The sequence below is a fragment of the Polyodon spathula genome, chromosome 14 (genome assembly GCF_017654505.1).
Source record: "Polyodon spathula isolate WHYD16114869_AA chromosome 14, ASM1765450v1, whole genome shotgun sequence".
Classification (NCBI taxonomy): Eukaryota; Metazoa; Chordata; class Actinopteri; order Acipenseriformes; family Polyodontidae; genus Polyodon; species Polyodon spathula.
In genome coordinates this window covers 1697386-1715994 of record NC_054547.1, presented here as the reverse complement: position 1 = coordinate 1715994, position 18609 = coordinate 1697386, and the positions used below count along the sequence as shown (strand labels likewise).

At 42.2% G+C, this 18609-nt stretch overlaps 1 protein-coding gene across 14 annotated transcripts in view; it reads right to left on the bottom strand.

Annotated features, from left to right (window-relative positions):
- Positions 1 to 16832, bottom strand: part of LOC121327396 (microtubule-associated serine/threonine-protein kinase 2-like) — a 111555-nt gene extending 94723 nt beyond the window's left edge. For 6 of the 14 annotated variants that reach the window (XM_041271420.1, XM_041271425.1, XM_041271426.1 and 3 more), the window contains exon 1: positions 15759 to 16828. In XM_041271420.1, coding sequence (XP_041127354.1) covers positions 15759 to 15848 — 90 coding nt within the window. In that variant the 5' untranslated portion in view covers positions 15849 to 16828. Of the gene's footprint in view, positions 1 to 15758 lie in introns of all 14 variants that reach the window. The other 8 variants (XM_041271427.1, XM_041271429.1, XM_041271430.1 and 5 more) reach the window with 3 other exon arrangements.
- Positions 16833 to 18609: the final 1777 nt, after the last annotated feature.

The following is an 18609-nucleotide window of genomic DNA, read 5'->3' as shown; positions in this document are numbered from 1 at the left end:
ACTTTGGCCAGCCCGGTACTATACAGTAATCTCCATAGTTTAAATATAATGAAGCAATTATTTTTATGTTTCAGCAGCCCCTTCAGCACCACAGAGGCCAGCAGAAGAGAGCAGAGCTGCACCTCCTGCTTGGAAAGACATGACTGGAGCTGCAGCTTCTTCTACCCGCGCCCTCCAGTCATGAAGTTCACAGCTGTGAATGTCAATGACCGAGCCATTAAATAAAAAAACGCAGGTAAAGCTACGTTCCCATTCTGCCACCTGGACAGATTAGAAAGGAATCTGGAATGAGTCTCCACCTGTCCGCAGCAATGACGAAACCAAACCAGTCTGACCTGGGACTCTGTCAGCCCCAGATAGGACAGAGATATAGACTGAAAAAAAAAAAGAATGGTTTTGTACAGGTAAAATTCTATGCAATAAAACACTCAATGGTAGAATATGTAGTTATGGAGTCCTGTCTTTGTTCCAACCCTGTTCTAAATTGTTTAATTTAACTGCCACCCAGAGCCTGAAGTAGTTAATTCCTTTTTCCTGTTAAACCTGGAGTGGAATGACCCACTAGGACCGTGATTAGACACCCCTGCACTAAACAGAACCAATATTGGGTTTTTTTGTATTACTAAAGAAATTCTATAGAAGCCTATTCTTGTGCATGCACTGTAAGATTCTATAGAAGCCTATTCTTGTGCATGCACTGTAAGATTCTATAGAAGCCTATTCTTGTGCATGCACTGTAAGATTCTATAGAAGCCTATTCTTGTGCATGCACTGTAAGATTCTATAGAAGCCTATTCTTGAGCATGCACTGTAAGATTCTATAGAAGCCTATTCTTGTGCATGCACTGTAAGATTCTATAGAAGCCTATTCTTGTGCATGCACTGTAAGATTCTATAGAAGCCTATTCTTGTGCATGCACTGTAAGATTCTATAGAAGCCTATTCTTGTGCATGCACTGTAAGATTATTTTCGATGCCCTACTGCCTCACACCGCAGTAAATGTTATGTAAGAAATCCATGTGGATTTCTTATATGTAAATATGTTTTAAAAAAATGAGTCATTTACTAGACTTAAACAACATGCAATATAATAATTCAGAAGCCAACGTGCACTGTTGTCTGTGACCCTTTTAATAATTACTGTATAGTGGAAATACTGTACAAGGAGAGCAGGTTTTTTCTTTCTTATGTCACTTTCAGGAACTTAATGATTTTAACTGCAGTAACAAATATGAAGATTTTGCTCAAGGAGCAGAGTGTGGGTCACCGATCCCATACACAGGGCGAGACACCACACTGCGGTCCCTGTGGCACACAAAATCCTACTGAGCCACTGCATGTGCAGACACCAAAGAGAAACCACACAAGATTCCCCACCCAACCTGGAAAAATATAGGGATGGAAATAATTCAATTTCATAGCAGTTTCCCACATTCCAGGTTTTAACAGGAGCTTGACTGGCCACAGGGTATAAGTTACAAGATCAAGTGTGTCAACTCATAGTGAAACCAGGAATGGATCTAACTGCTATGCAATGGGGGTCTGATTTCCATCCCTGAAATGTTATTTGAATTAATCAGAAGCACCAAATAAATAAAAGATTCCACATGAAGTACAAACGATGCATGCCAGAATTACAGTGGCTTGCGAAAGTATTGACCCCCCTTGGCATTTTTTCTATTTTGTTGCCTTACAACCTGGAATTAAAATTGATTTTTTGGGGGTTTGTATCATTTGATTTACACAACATGCCTACCACTTTGAAGATGCAAAATATTTTTTATTGTGAAACAAACAAGAAATAAGACAAAAAAACAGAAAACTTGAGTGTGCATAAGTATTCACCCCCCCAAAGTCAATACTTTATAGAGCCACCTTTTGCAGCAATTACAGCTGCAAGTCTCTTGGGGTATGTATCTATAAGCTTGGCACATCTAGCCACTGGGATTTTTGCCCATTCTTCAAGGCAAAACTGCTCCAGCTCCTTCAAGTTGGACGGGTTCCACTGGTGTACAGCAATCTTTAAGTCATACCACAGATTCTCAATTGGATTGAGGTCTGGCTTTGACTAGGCCATTCCAAGACATTTAAATGTTTCCCCTTAAACCACTCGAGTGTTGCTTTAGCAGTATGCTTAGGGTCATTGTCCTGCTGGAAGGTGAACCTCCGTCCCAGTCTCAAATCTCTGGAAGACTGAAACAGGTTTCCCTCAAGAATTTCCCTGTATTTAGCGCCATCCATCATTCCTTCAATTCTGACCAGTTTCCCAGTCCCTGCCGATGAAAAACATCCCCATAGCATGATGCTGCCACCACCATGCTTCACTGTGGGGATGGTGTTCTCGGGGTGATGAGAGGTGTTGGGTTTGCGCCACACAGCGTTTTCCTTGATTGCCAAAAAGCTCAATTTTAGTCTCATCTGACCAGAGTACCTTCTTCTATATGTTTGGGGAGTCTCCCACATGCCTTTTGGCGAACACCAAACGTGTTTGCTTATTTTTTTCTTTAAGCAATGGCTTTTTTCTGGCCACTCTTCCGTAAAGCCCAGCTCTGTGGAGTGTACGGCTTAAAGTGGTCCTATGGACAGATACTCCAATCTCCGCTGTGGAGCTTTGCAGCTCCTTCAGGGTTATCTTTGGTCTCTTTGTTGCCTCTCTGATTAATGCCCTCCTTGCCTGGTCTGTGAGTTTTGGATATTTTTTTTAAACCAACTCTGATCTGTACTTCTCCACAACTTTGTCCCTGACCTGTTTGGAGAGCTCCTTGGTCTTCATGGTGCCACTTGCTTAGTGGTGTTGCAGACTCTGGGGACTTTCAGAACAGTTGTATATACATCGAGATCATGTGACACTTAGATTGCACACAGGTGGACTTTATTTAACTAATTATGTGACTTCTGAAGGTAACTGGTTGCACCAGATCTTATTTAGAGGCTTAATAGCAAAGGGGGTGAATACATATGCACGCACCACTTTTCCGTTATTTATTTTTTAGAATTTTTTGAAAAAAGTTATTTTTTTCATTTCACTTCACCAATTTGGACTATTTTGTGTATGTCCATTACATGAAATCCAAATAAAAATCCATTTAATTCCAGGTTGTAAGGCAACAAAATAGGAAAAATGCCAAGGGGGGTGAATACTTTTGCAAGCCACTGTACATGGAGTCTCAGTTACACTGCATTAACAACGCTCAAGATTGTGTTCATATTAAAACCTTTAGCTCTAAGGATCCAATTTCATCTCATTTTAGGGAATGCTGAATTCTGTTGTGAACATTGTAATGTAATGCAGGGTATATTTCAAGCTATTCCTCATATTAAAGCTGGACATGCTTTTTAAAAAATGATATATATTTTCGAGGGTTGCACCAAACAGTGCATTCATCTCACCTTCCAGCTTTCAGTTCCATCTCATACACAAAAGAGAACCTCAAGAAATTAACATAAAGTCATTAAAGCAGATTACTGTGCTGACAGAATAATTCAGCATGAATCATATTACTGCAGACCCCAGCACCCACTAGAAACCACTTCTCCGGATTCTCTGCAAAAGGTTATAGCTGCTGTAACTGAAAACATGACCGGACTGCATGCAAACAATGTTAATTACGCTGCTGCTGCAGAACATCTGCAGAGCACAGAATCGCACATCTGGTTTTTATTGATTTATTTTTAATTGGTCACTTTGGATGTCTTGAACGTGACATCTAAACAACTACAGTAGAGTTATTTTCTAGCAATTTTTCAAAATAAACAAAGAAAACAGTATTTGCAGCAGAGCACACACAGATAAGATATAAAAAAGAAATGTCCTTTTCACGGTGTCCTTATACTGGATCAGAACAAAGCATACCTCACATTTCAGCACATTACTGCAGCCGGGTACAGCGACTGGATCAGAACAAAGCATACCTCACATTTCAGCACATTACTGCAGCCGGGTACAGCGACTGGATCAGAACAAAGCATACCTCACATTTCAGCACATTACTGCAGCCGGGTACAGCGTCTGTAGGGCATCTAGGGGTTAACAGAACCCCTCTAATGGAAACCATAAGAATAGAATGAGAACAAACCATAAAATAAACAGCTCCTGATAAACAGCATGAACTGGAAGTGAAGTTTTTTAGCACTGCAAATCAGCAGCACTCCCCTGAGTCACTTTTATAATAGATGACCCTGCTTAAAAACAGACGCCTTCTTTTCAATAGAAATCACTGAAGAAGCTTGGAAACATTCTGGGGATTTGGAACTAAAGATCACGGTACCAGGACTTAGTTTAGGCTGCAGAGAAAGAGCAGTAGAGCTGTGGTGGGGGTGGGGACAGGCTGTGCCCCCCTGCAAATACCCCTGCCAGGATAAACCACAGCTGGGTTAATGCAATCCAGGGGGATTCACTCATGCTTGAAAAAAAAGAAAAAAAAGAATAATTAAAAACAAAATCTGTCTGTGGTTTATGCCGATGGGGTGCATCCAACCAACCCTCTGAGACAAGTGTCCAATGCCAAGATATATATATATATATAATGACAAACGAAGAGACCCTGTAGTTTTTGTTCTCGTAAAGTGTTAAACACACACAAACCCAAACACACATGTAGCAGTTGCCAAGCACCTTCAGGGTGAAATTCTTGTGTCGCAGACAGTCTTGTCTTTTGTCTGCTCAGTCAGCGGGAATAACCGAGACATGGGTTCTAGCGCGGGATAATGTACCAGCAAAGTGACCTTGTTGTTAAACAGAAGTATTCAGGGGAAGTGCGAGTCATGCCTCGATGCCTTTATCTTGAGTTCATTTATCTTGTTGATCACGTGCCGTCTGGAAATTCTGAACAGTGCAGTAAGGAGACTGCAGTATCGCTACTGATGGGAAAAAATGTCGTCCTTGCAATGACATAACTGTCTGTTCAGGAACGATTTCCAGGACCTTAAACATGCATGGAATGCAAGACTCCTACTGCAGAGCAGTTTCACCCATTCCAGGTTTTACTACAAGCTTGTTTAGCCAGTGTTGAGGTAACAAGCGCAGTAAAACCAGGAATGGATCAAACTGCAACGCTATGGGAGTCTTATTTCCATCCCTGCATCAAAACAAATAAACCTTTCGACAGCACAATCAAACACAAAGGAGCAGAATGCTCCTCCTTCCATGAATATATTGAAGATACTCCCAGAGAGTCTGCACAGTGATGCCTTAGAGCTGCTGTACACGGTTGGGTCTGCTGAACAGGGCGCCACGAAATTCACGTGGCACCAGCAGCTTTTGGGATTAAATATCAGCGTCTTCAAAGAAAACTGCTCCTCTGGCTAGAGCACTGTAGGAAAGCACAGGCCGCTGCTGCAGCTCGGGGCAGGTTTGACTATCGAGGACACAGCTAAACTAATCGGCTATTCTGAATATAGCAAATGCAAGTCCGTGTCTCATACAGGTTTCTAGAAGACATGTCCAAGTTGCTCGTTTCAAAATATGCTTTTAAAATTCAAACTGTACCAAATTACAGTAAAACTAAAGCTTACAGGAGCAAGCCCGATGCCCCACAGAGTCCCTTCTAAATGAAGGAGAGAGGCACTCTCCCGTACAGACTGGGTGTTCCTTATTCCAGACCTTTGCACTTTCTGATGAAGTCATTTAGAAATGGGGTTAGATAAACGAATGCAAATACGGTCGTTTTTGCTACTGAATGCATTTCAAGCAGCACTGGTTTGAATATTCAAATACTTTCATTCATTTAAAGTCTTACAAATTCTAAACCAAGTGTGTTTAGTCAGTAGAATAGAGAAATAGGAAAATGTAGTCAAAAGTATTATTGCATGGAGCAAGAATGCGGTCCTGCACAACACACTGATTGTTGCAATGTATTTTCAGGGCTCAGTGAACCCTAACGATATAGGCATATACAATTAATCTAAAAAAAAAAATAATAATTTTTAAATGCATTTATTGCAATTAATAGTACTTTGATTTGTAAAAGAAAGTTGCAGTCTCCACCCAAGTACTGTACATCATCTCTAGTGAAAAAAGTAATTCAATAAAGCTTGCTTGAGGAAGAGCAACAGCTGGACATGGTGGTTAAACGTTATGACCCCAACACACAGACCAGTGCAACAGGGTCGAAACATCCGGCAAGCAAGGCATTTCCCTTCTGCTTGGAAGGTTAAATACTGCTATTACTTTGAACAAGAACAGCTCTGGTCTGAAAACACCAAGCAAGGCTTCAATGACGACTGTGTGTGTGGGTGGGCGTGTGTGGGTCTGTCTGTGTAGTGTAGTGCAGTGTGTGTGCGTGCGCATGTGCATCTTGGTGCAACGTGTGTGTGTGTGTGTAGTGCATATGTGCATTGTGTGTGTGTGCGTGTGTGTATGTGTGTAGCGCAGTGTGTGTATTGTGTGTGTCTTTGTATGTGTAGTGTACGTGTCCACTGTGTGTGTCCATTGTGGGCAAATTCTCCAGTAATACAGCACATGGTGTTTTAAAATTGCAAAAGCTTGGTAAATCTTTATAAAATTAACTAAAACAAACAAGAACAACATAGTACTGACACAGACATAACATGGAACAGGCACACGTAAAAAGCAGAGGAAACTTTGCATGTGGTGCAAGAGCCAAGTCAGGCCCACTCTCTCAAACCGACACAGGCTTGCCCACAGGAAGTGGAGGGATAAAATATCCTATAGGATTGTGCTACAGCTGTTTGCTTCTACAATTCCAATCTCTGCGGAGTGCTCGAGCAGAAAATGCTGTACATGGCTTCTAAAACACCCCCTGCACTCCCTCTGAAACTCCTGGCATGCAAACAGCTCAAGAAAGACATTCTGTGATACAGCAAGGACAGCACAGAGCAATAAATAAAACAGCGCTTTGCAGCACGCTCCGTATTCCCAGAACCCGTCCCTCCTGGCTCAGAGACACTGTTTATACCCGCAATGGCAAATGCATTCCAGCTCGACAAGGTCATTTCCTCCTCATTACCTCCTACTCAGTATCAGGAGGTTCAATTGGGGATCTCTGGTGCAAAAAGAACTGTACTATACAGTACCTGGCAAAGAGACAGTTTCGATCTTTCATTAACTTTTGCAATGCAAATCCATCATAGTGTCAAGAACAAACAATCTATCGACACAGTAGACTTACTGTGTATTTCCTTGATCTTTAAAGCTGAGGTCATCTGCACAATCTACCCTGGCTCTTACAGGACAAGACAGTCCTGTGTATTTATTAATGGAAGACAATTAGGTTCACATTTCTATTGCAGCGTTTGATAGTTATTTAAAAGCACATTGTAATCCTGCATGTGAAATCAAAGGCTAGGAGACTGTGGTGTACTTTGCAATAATGTTGTAATGTAATGTAATGCACAGTGCAAATACTCGCAAGGAAGAGACATGTGTGGGAAATGGACAGAAATGCCATTCACATGAAACAAAATGGCAGATGTATTTATTTAACCAGGAAAGAACCCTTAAGATCTCAATTTCATTTTCATTTTGAAAAAAACGCATGCTATAGCCCAGCTTTTGTGCTCCGTGTGGACACATCTTGTACTGTACAGTACAAAAATACACACACACACACACACACACACACACACACACACACACACACACACACACAGTGGTACAAAGATTTCCACATCATTACTCATGTCTGTAGAGAAATGTTCTAGCCAGAAGTATTAAATCACAGTGGAGCAAGAAAAAAAAAAGAAAAAAAAAACAAAACACTTCTGTTGTCAGGATGAAAGCACCCTGGATTCTGGATCTAATTTTCTGCAGAGGACGTGACTTAGAACATTCAGCAAACCCTCAATTGTGACATCACGCCATACCTCACCCGCAGCTTCAGCCCCGACCACTGCCCTCACCTGAACTGGCCATGACATGCAAGGTTATGCAATCAGACACAACTGATGCTGCACCACTGAACTACAAAGGAAACTATGACTCTCCCAGCTTGGAATCCAAGATTTGCTGTTCCTTCTGTTTCAGTCTTTGAGTAACGTTCCCGCGTCTCAAATTCCAAGCTGAATGAAGCAGCGCTTGCACAAATTGTGCATCATCTTTTAATAAGCGCACAAGACCTCTGCGAGATCTTACTGATCCAGCTCTCAGCTTGCTCCCAGAGCACTGCTCATGCAGACCGTCTCCAAGCGGGCTGGCAGCTCCCACCTCCTCCCTGGCAGGATCTCCTGTAACTGCAATCCTCTGCTCAGCTGCTCCACATACAGCACAGCAATGGGAAAACCACAAGATGCTCTTAGAAGATTTACGTTAAAGAAAAATCATATTGTCAGTGGCATAGGATTAGCCTCGTGAGAAACGCTAGCTTTAATCTCAGAAAACCAATACAGAACTACTGTACTGCAAACCAGACACTCCTGAACAAACCTTTTACTGTACACCCACTTGCTGGTGCATTACATGCTGTACAACAGTATTTGTAAAGGCTCAGTACTGGCATGTTTAAACACCAACATATTTGTTGTCCAGTTGGGCTCAAATTGAACACTCTTGTTATGAACTATCTGTTCTGGTCTTCTCGACCCATCCAGCACACACACCAGCCACATTGAGAGTCAAAAAAAACAACACAGCAGCATTCAAAATCCATATCCCTGCTGGAGGGAGGGAGGCATGCTGCAGTGTCCTTTTAGCAGACTTGAAAAAAATAACTCTGTCACAGATTTCAGGGAACTGAATTAAAGTGATATTCTAAAAAAGACACAGTTCATCACAGTCCATTTCAAATGTTCCACTTGCATCAGGGACCAGGGCTCCTCTGAGTGACCAGGATCAAACACCTGACGATACAGTGCAGTATCTTCCATTATTGCTAAAACACTTCTTTTAGCAGGGAAGCACAGTATTATGATGACATGCAGGCCAGTCAAAGGAAAGGCGTGAATATTTAGAGGTGAAGGACTGCAAGTCATGCTGCTCTACCCCAGGTAGGGTTTCCAACACAGAGCACAGCGCTCAAGAATGCACTTCCAGCGTTCAGGTCTGTGTCACGCAGGCTCTCAGGGAGGGGAGGAAGTGACAGCTCGCTCTGGTTTTGAACTGCTCGGAGCGCTGCTGGTTTGTCTTCTAGGACCCGCTACACTACAGAAATCAAATGTCAGTGTCAGAAACTGTGTAGGTATTGCGATTCTCAAGAAAAAAACAAGGGATGACATCTTCAAATCTCAGCTCAGAGTTCTGTTCCTCCTCATAGAACCAGTGTTAAAGCCGTGTTACCCTTCCTGGTTTGAACTAGTACAATTCTACAGGAGAGAGCACCAAAGGGACAGTATTCTGAACAGTTTTCCAGAAATGTTTTGAGTCAGCAGTTGATAAAAAAAAAGAAAAAGGCCCTGAACCCTTTCATTCCCTAGAGCCGCATGTTAACACCTGCCGTCAGAAATCACGCTGGAACCTCGTGGGACTCCTAGGTCCCAGTCTGAGGTGGTATAGAAGTATATGTCCTCTTCATGCATACTCAATAATGGAGTTTACTCTTCAACAACAAACATAATTCAGCACTGAAAGGACACATGCTTTACACCTCAGCGAAGGACTAGAAGCAAGAGGGTCACGTTCTTCCCTCTCCCTGTGCTGCGAGAGCATAAAGTAGGACATGCCTGTCTCCCTGCCTGCCCACACATACACTGAAAATGCATTCCTATACAAGGACAAGCAGGTATCTATTATTACACAGCAACAGTGCTGGCTTCCCACACTATTAACAGAATGTTCATTCAATTGTGAATCTGAAAATGTGGCCACCGTCCTGACAAACAGAAGGGCAGCATGAAAAAGCAAATACAGCCTCATTTAATCCAAAGGGTTTCTTTTTAATTATATATGCAAAACTAATAACTGGAAGCAATCAAGGTACAGTAATCCAATCAAAAAGCCAAACGCAGCACAGACACCGAGGCTAATCCGTGTGTGCGCACGACGGGCGAGATTGATGGCAATGCTGGGGTCTCATGTGCAGACTGTCTTTACAATTACTGAGAGGGAGGGAAACATTTAACTAACAGCTAATCAGCTGCCAGCAGAACCCTAATTCCGCCACACCGGTCCTGCCTTTAAATGCTTTAAATGACTTGCCAATTTAAATGCAGTCAAGTGAGAATAATTGACTTCCTTAATATCCCACCCCCACAGAAACATATTCAAATGAGTGCAATTAAGACAGCGCTGCATCCGTGCCTCGACTGGCTATGGTAGGGTATGGTCGTTTTAAGAATTGCTTCTGCCCTACATTAACCAATCTCCTAACGTTGCGAGCTAAATCAATCAGGAACCAGTCAACGACCTTGATTAACAATTAGCTGTCTGCTTATTAATTAACTACAGCAATAAACACATACTTAAAAAAAACAATTTACCAGTTTTATATAGGAATTAAATAGATCATTTCGGTCGAGTTATACAATGTCTAAATTTTGGGCTGCTTTTTCCACAGCGATTTGTCTCTTGTGGGAGTCTGGAGCTTGGCTCCTATGGCTTTATTAGAGCCAAAACTAAACAAGCCAAGCTGCTTCTCAAATCTACAATTATTCCTGGAAGACTTTCCAGAATGGCTGTTCAGTCAGTGTTTTTATTTTGCAGTGGATACACAGTACCCCTGGCTCCTGATCACTGATGAGGAGAGCCCAAGCAGAGGGAAGCTCTCTTCATCCCAGCAGGTGCAGTGCAGGCAGAAGGGGCCAGTTCATCCAATCACATGCTGGCATGCTTCCACAAACCTGTTGTGTGTGTGGAGGGGGGGGGTATTTATAGGCTATTGATTGTGAGCCAAGTAAACAATCTGATCACTTATAACTCAAGGGGTCTGGTGAACGTTCCATCACGAAGGAAAGAAAGGGAATGGGAAATGGCGTTAGCTACAGAATCAATATCCCTGTTAAATGTTGCACAGCAGGTCATTTTGAGATAATGCAATTCACAGCAGCACTCCGTCAATCTGCCTAGCTGGTGTCACACAAATGCAACAGTGTTGGCCTTCTAAACCGTCACTAACATGTCTCCTAAACAAATGAAGACTAAAAGTGATCAGTCTGAAGACCAACACAAGAAGCCGTGAAACTGTATCGCAAAGCACTGGGGGCACAAGAGGGAGAACTGCTGTGCCCAACTCCATCCTGAGGAGCCAGGCTGGACAAACAGGTCTGCAGGACGACAAGTTTAAAAGCATGTAGGCTTCACTTGAGTTTATTCACTTTGTTACTCAATACACACAGTGTAGGAGCTGCTGCTTGAGCATTCCTTTCAGCAGTTACTTTTTCAGTGCTGAATTTGGCACAATGAGTAAGTGTCAGTTGCACAGTTTACAAGTATACTGCACAGGTTTCAATTTTAAAGGTGGCAGCTCTAAAAAGGAAGAATGCTCCAATAACTTGGAGCTTACTGTAACACAGCGGCTACAGTCCTGCCAAACTGGTCGCTGGAAAGAAAACTGACGAAGCAAGCTGACTATCCTGCAAAAGGCCATTAAAACCAGGAATCAAACTGCTCTGCAGTGGGAGTCTTATTAACATCCCAGTTCTGGATGATAAAACAGTACACACCCACCCCATATAATTACAGCAAGTTAAATCAGATCTGTAACCCCAGTTAAAGATCATGCAGGACTTGAATGATGTGAAATTAGTATTTTGAAATAAACGCCCCCGCAGTATTGTGAAGTGTCAGTCCTCTCCTCGCCTCCTCCTTCACACTGCTGTATCAGTAGTGCTGTGGTCCTGCCGCTGGTGTAAGAGACCACAGCCGCCAGTGCCTCTGATACAGGATACCACAGGGCTGAAGTCTGTCCCCACTTCATTTCCAGCCATGTTCTTTGGTCCTGGTTTCTGTGCCATGCTTACAGTACTGGCTGGGGTTAGCTCAGTCAACGCCTTTTAAGATTTGAAAGATATCAAGCTAATTCCCCTGGGGGTTGGGTGCTGCAATAATCCAGATCAAAATATGTATTGAAATCGTTTCTGACACAATAAACAGAACACGCAATCTGCAGATCAGACTAAAGCAATGGAAAACAGGACTACGATGCCAGACTTTCCAGCATAACACTAGAGTTATTTATTTGTTCAATCATACACTGGAGAGGAATGCGGCTTCATTTGTCTTCAGTGTTTTTACAAACAGCCATCTGAGTGGATGCAGATTAATGTCGAATCACATTGAATATGAAATTCACCAAACAGCAGCTTGTCTCAGTAAAGGTGTAAAGATCAGTGATTCTGGTGTGGATCAAAATGATCTGTTTCTACAACGGAGTCATTCTGTTCAAACGGAGCGACTCAAAAATCACGAGGAGGAAACTGACAATGTGGACGAGCACATCCACCCCGCCAGCACATTTTAAACTGTGATCGTGCACCTCACTGCAAAAAATAACTTTCTTTGTTTTTTCACATGTCTCTTATACCGTAAAAGGTTAAAGCCTAAACCACGATAATTCAACAAAATGAATTATCTTGCTTATTGAAATCACTCTGGATGACTACATTCAACAGCCATTCACTGCTACAGTACTTTACACAATGCCCTTTAGAACCAATATCACAAAGCACTTTTTACCAAGTGATAAACCATGGCTTAGTCTCTTATCTCTCATAACAATCAGGATTTCTACTTGCAATTTCCTGCTGTAAAAAACTAAAATATGAGAACGTCCCCTGCAACATGGTCTCAATTAAAACAAGAACAAACACAAGAGAAGAGATATACACAACCCATCCCCCAATAAACTTCAATTACTAAACAAACCTGTAGGATTTCCACTTCAATTCTCTTTCATGGGCAGGAATCAAATTTCTCCTAACCCAGAACAAACTTGGAAGAGTGAGATGCTTTCTGAATGAGGGTTTACATCAAATGAATGAGAATGCATCTTAAAATGCAGCATTCGCTTCACAAGCCATGGCGTTTGAATTTCTGCTAAAAAACTACTACTGTGCTTATTCTCCCAGACACATCCAGAGCTGTGCCTGCATCCCAGCAGAAGCTTACTGATTAGCTGTTTGCTGAAAGAGCAGGTGCCAGAAGACAATGAAGCAAACATTTCCTGGGTCACACCCACGCTTCACTCATTTTCAACTGGCAGCTGGATGGACATTACAGCACAGAGTACACACACACACTGGCAATGCTCCGACAATTCAAACAATAAAAAACACAGGACGGACATGATGTGGTACTGCTAGTATCTACAGTAGTCATGTGTACAGTTCTGTTTTATGCTTTATCACCCTGTACTATATGCATAATTCAAGGATGGAAATAAAACTCCTATTGCATAGTAGTGTGGCGAGGCGAAAGTCCTGCAGATGTAAATTGTGTGGGTGTGGGAATGCAAGGTTGGAAGGGATGGGGTTAAATGCATCCCTGCCAACAATCATAGGTGAGGCCATTCCCCAATTAGGTAATTGAGTGCTAATTGGGGAATGGCCATGTGTATATAAGGGATGTCAAATCCTTTGTGGAAGGTGTTTTCGAGGAATTTTGGTGGGTGAGAGAGAGAGAGAAAGGAGTGTGTTCTGTGTTTTGAGACTACAGAGTGAAGACCAGCACCAGCCTGAGCAGTATGTATTGTTTTATTTAACCCTTTCATTTTGGCCCTTGTGTCTTTGTGTTCGGTGTTTAATAATAAACGTGCGCACCAGAGCTTTCACTTTCCTGACGCTATCCTGCTACGTGTAGTTTCACCCATTCCAGGTTTCAACACAAGCTTCACTAGTTACAGTGTGCATGTACAGTAACAAGCTTATAGTAAAACCTGGAATGGATCAAACTGCTTTGCAATTGGAGTGGTATTTCCATCCCTGATAATTGGATTCAGCTTACCTATTTGAGGAATCAGTTCTGAAATCCTCTATATATTCCAAATGGGTGTGTCCTGTGAATGCTGCCTATCTGTTTTCCAATTTAAAAGAAGAACAAAAGGATCGAACACTTGTGCCTGTTAATGCAGTACATGTGAAGCCTGAGAGCTCTATGCAACACTGTGTCTGTGTGCCAGTCTCACTGCGCACACACACAGGTAGGAAGTACAATGTGTAGTGAAGGTGCTCCACACCAGAACTGACAAGCACAACGTTTCTTTTTCTGTTGTACCTCCTGTAGACAAATGGGGCACACTTTCAATGGAGCAATACCAATTAGAAACTTATCACGTAGCAACTTAGCAGCCTGGAAGAGCTGAATCAAGAGGAATTAACAAGAAACCCACAAACAGCAACACTAGGCGGAAAGTAAGCCTGCTACAATGGCTTCATCACCTGGCTCCCCTGCAGAGGCTTGCTGTATCTGAAACTGTGTGTGACAGGGCACCTCTGCAAACAGCTCTCCATAACAAAAGGAGGGAGCCAATGAGTGAAGTCAGCACAGGTGTTAAAAATGCCCATTTTTGTGACCTTTGCCCCAGCTGTTCTCCACGTGGGTACTGACCAGGACAAACAACATTAGCCCACTCTAAAAGCATATTCCAAAGGCTGCTGGTGAACAGAACCTGGAATTAACCCAGCAGGTCTGTTCTAAACCCAGCCTTGCCTCCCCACCTTGACTATGAGCATGGCCGAGATCAGGAGTGTAGGCGTGCCAAACTCTTCACCCAGGTTGAGGCTCAGGGTGAGAGTTCACTCAGTCACAACAAGAGGAAATCATCAACATTGCAGTAGCCAGTGTGTATCAGTGCCTTTTAACTGGGTGCACAGTTCCTGTCTTTCAATGCCTTAACTGGATGCACAGTGCCTACCTTTCAATGTCTTAACTGGATGCACAGTGCCTACCTTTCAATGTCTTAACTGGGTGCACAGTGCCTACCTTTCACCCCACGTCCTGCATTATTAATGTGGATCATTCTGATCAGACTACAGCCCTGCAGATATTTCATTTGCAGCGAATCACATGCACTGCGACACCTTTGGCACCAGTACGCATCTCCACCTCACTGAACTGGCACGACTCCGGAGAGATTGGCTGTCTTTATTCAAGACCTTGCCTTTGACCAAGCAGCTTCTGTAACCAACACTCACTGCGTGCATAGTGAACAGAATACGGTAAAATGGGTATGCGGTTCAGCTGTCAAAAACTGGCATCGTGCCTGCTCATACAGCATTGTATTATTAATAATAAAAATAATAATAATAATAATAATAATAATAATAATAATAATAATATTCTGCGACAACATCGTTTACCTGACTACAATGTATCTTTGAATTGTACGTAATTGCCCAAATATTGCCACATTCAGGCAAACCTTTGTTCACCCCCAGCAGAAATTTAAACATTATACATAAAAATTAAAAATTAAAATTCTCGTTCTGTGTTAGCTACAGTTACATAACAGCATTTAACAAAATAAACACGACAACAAACAATCCGACTGAATCTCGGTTTGTTAAAATAACAATGTGGGATTTGTTTACCTTGAAATATATAAATAAATAACACTGGACAGGCTCGTGATACAGTAGCTCACTCAAATTACTATTGTATTATTATTATTATTATTATTATTATTATTATTATTATTTTTGATACCGCTGTTGTCAGCAGCTGCACAAAACAAATCCTTAATAAGCATCGATTTCGATTTATCTAAAGTTAAAGTCGGTTCGATAGGAGTCTTTCTCGTTCTTCAGCCCTGGTGTGCTGCAGTCTTTTGGGGGGTTTCTTACTGGCAGTAGATTTCGTACTGGTAACAGCAACCCCGAAAACACCGCTGCCAGTAGATTTTATACTGGTTCTAATTAAAATAAAACTCACCGCATCCTTCTCGTCTTTTTTCGCACTCCGGTGTTCATCTCGGTCCGGATTAGACAATTTCCTTTTCTGCAGCAGTTCGGACTTCTTCATTTCTCGACCGATAGAGAGCTTCACCCCCTGCTTCACACAAAGTCTTGTTTGTAAAGGTCCACTGTGTGTGTGGGGGAGTCCGTTATTATAATATAAATGCCTTCACAAAGTTAAGAGCAGTGCTGTGACTATTTGAGATCATCTGCAATGACACGGCTGTAGTACTGGCGGTTTCGTTCGCTGGCGCTTTGCAGTGTGTACCGCGCCAGCAATAACAACAGCCCCTTTTTAAATTCCTCAGCAGCTGAAATGAACATCACAATGTCCCCAATTCAAGAGCAGTGTGTCTTTACCGGAGTCCCGGGATGGGAATTTCTCTACTAATTACTAAAAGCGCGTTGAAAGCCTCAGTCGGAATCAGTGAGTACATAGAAAACACGAGCGCTTTGCTTGTCTTCAGCCGGTATGTTAAAAGAAGACATGATTTCTTCCTGTATGTGCTGCTAAAACAGGCGCTAAAGGTGTTATGCTACTTGCTACGATGTTGTCAAAGTCAAAGTTTCGAATATATAAATGTAGGTAGAACACCGCATTTCGGAAAACGCCGATCCCAAATGCACACCAAACCCCTTCTGATTAATGCGCTGTAATCGCCTCCGTCTCCCGCAGGACGCATTTAGAATAGAAGCCGCCACTTCATTCATCCCGACCCCAACACTGAGCAACATGCAGAAAGACGAGTGAAGCTGAATCACATCTCGCCACCTCCCCTGTCCTTAGCAGAGCGGATTTTCTGTGTGTGTATATCCTGCCGATGTGGTGTCTGTCCACCTACTAGAAGATTAGGGAAATACCCCGCGTCTGCATTTTTCATTTATTCGAATCGAACCGAGTCGCCAGACCCGGACACGCTGGAAGCGAGCAACTGCACAGACACGTCCAGCAAACCGGGGGGTGACTACGCTTTCAAACCGCGCTTCCTGAAACTGGAGCGCTTGCGCCGTACGGCAGGAGTGTGTGGATTTGCATTAAAAAAAAAAATTAAAAAGGGCCGCGTTGGACATGTTGCTGTACGGCTAGAAGTGCCACACGCATATCGCCATGTGCAGTGTGTCGTGGAACCGTAGGACGCACAAGGCAGACATATGGAGAAGGGAATGGTAACAAACACGGCAAACTATTGTAGTTCGTTTTATTTTGTCCAGCCATGATTGCAAGACGAAAGGAAGATGATATTGTTGCTATGGGCCGTATATTAAATATAGCTTCAGCATATATATATATATATATATATATATATATATATATATATATATATATATATATATATATATATATATATATATATATATTAAACCTAGATTTGAAATGCATATGCAGTTATGGTGTTCAGTAACTGCCACCTAATATGCCTCTCCACATTGTGTGCTCGTTGGCTGAAACTTTTCAGATGTAACACTTCTCTGCAGCCACCGTCTTCCCCTGTCACTGTGATCATGTGTAGACCTATCAGTAGCTGCGCTGTTTCTGACGCCCATTACAGCACATGCACTGTACCTGCAAATGCATTGAGCTGAGTAGTGCCTGTGCATTTCTTAAACTACATAAGGGGGACGGTATCTAGCGAAATCGATCAAGCACCAGCACTAGATTATTATTACTATTACTTTCAAAAAAATATTATGTAAAGAATATAGCAGCCTTTCTCCGTCCTAAAAGGTGGACGTCCTTCTTTTAATGCCAGATCCTGTTTTTTGTGCCACCCAGACTTCCCATTGGTAAAACACTTGATACAGAGACTCACGCCTGCTGTTTTTGTTCACATGCGCCCTCTGGTGGCATTCATTTTGTAGCCCAGATTTAAATAATAGTGCTAAAGCAATCAAAAAGCATTGGACTAGCCACCCTGAAGGAGGGATAAATCTAATTCCAAAAAATAGTCTAAGATATATTTTCAGTTATGTTGTCTTTACTAATTCAATAAATTGCGTTTAAATTTCTTTCTTATCTTATTTAAAGTACTACAAATAATTCTAACAAAAGAAAAACATCTGTGCTGTACTTTTCCCTATTAGCCCTGTTTACACACCTATACCTAGTAACCTATTAAAATCTGTAAACCATTCTTTGGTGAATGAGTCATTCTCTCATAAAAGTTCATAGCAGAAATCATAGCAAAGTGTAATAAAGCCTAGTGAAGCATGGTAAGCATTGTAAAGATCAGAGAAGTATAGTAAAGCATATTACTAAACCTGGCAAAGCAGGATACAGTCTCCTAAATGCAGAGTATAGCTGTGGGGAAAGCATGGGAAAACTGCAGAAATACTGTTTTATAAGGGCTGGTTCAGTGGGGACAATTGCCTAACCCAAATGATCTCAGGCTTTAGCACCTGTGTTTAGCACACGGAGGCTGTAACGTTTAGGGTGCTGTGTTTGAAGGTCCAAAGGTCAGCCTTATTGGTTTTGTGAGAACAGGGTTGCTCAACCCTTCACATGACAGTCCATTAATGAGCTGGAGATTTAGCAGGGCTGAAGGGCATTGGCTGGCTCAAGCATTGCACACTGTCAGCACATCTGGCACAGCTGGGAATAGCTAGCGTGAGTTGCAAGAGTAGATCACCCCTGTGCTTCTGTTGATTTGATTTGGTGTGCCTGTGAAACCAAATCACTGGAACTCGGAATCCTGGAAAATGATCTCATTGTGAAGATTGTCGAATTTAATTGATGACTTTATAGGCCACACATGCAATTCATTTAAAATAGTAAGAGAAAAGGAACACACAGCCACAAATAATAAAATGCAGGAGACTTCAGAAGTTCT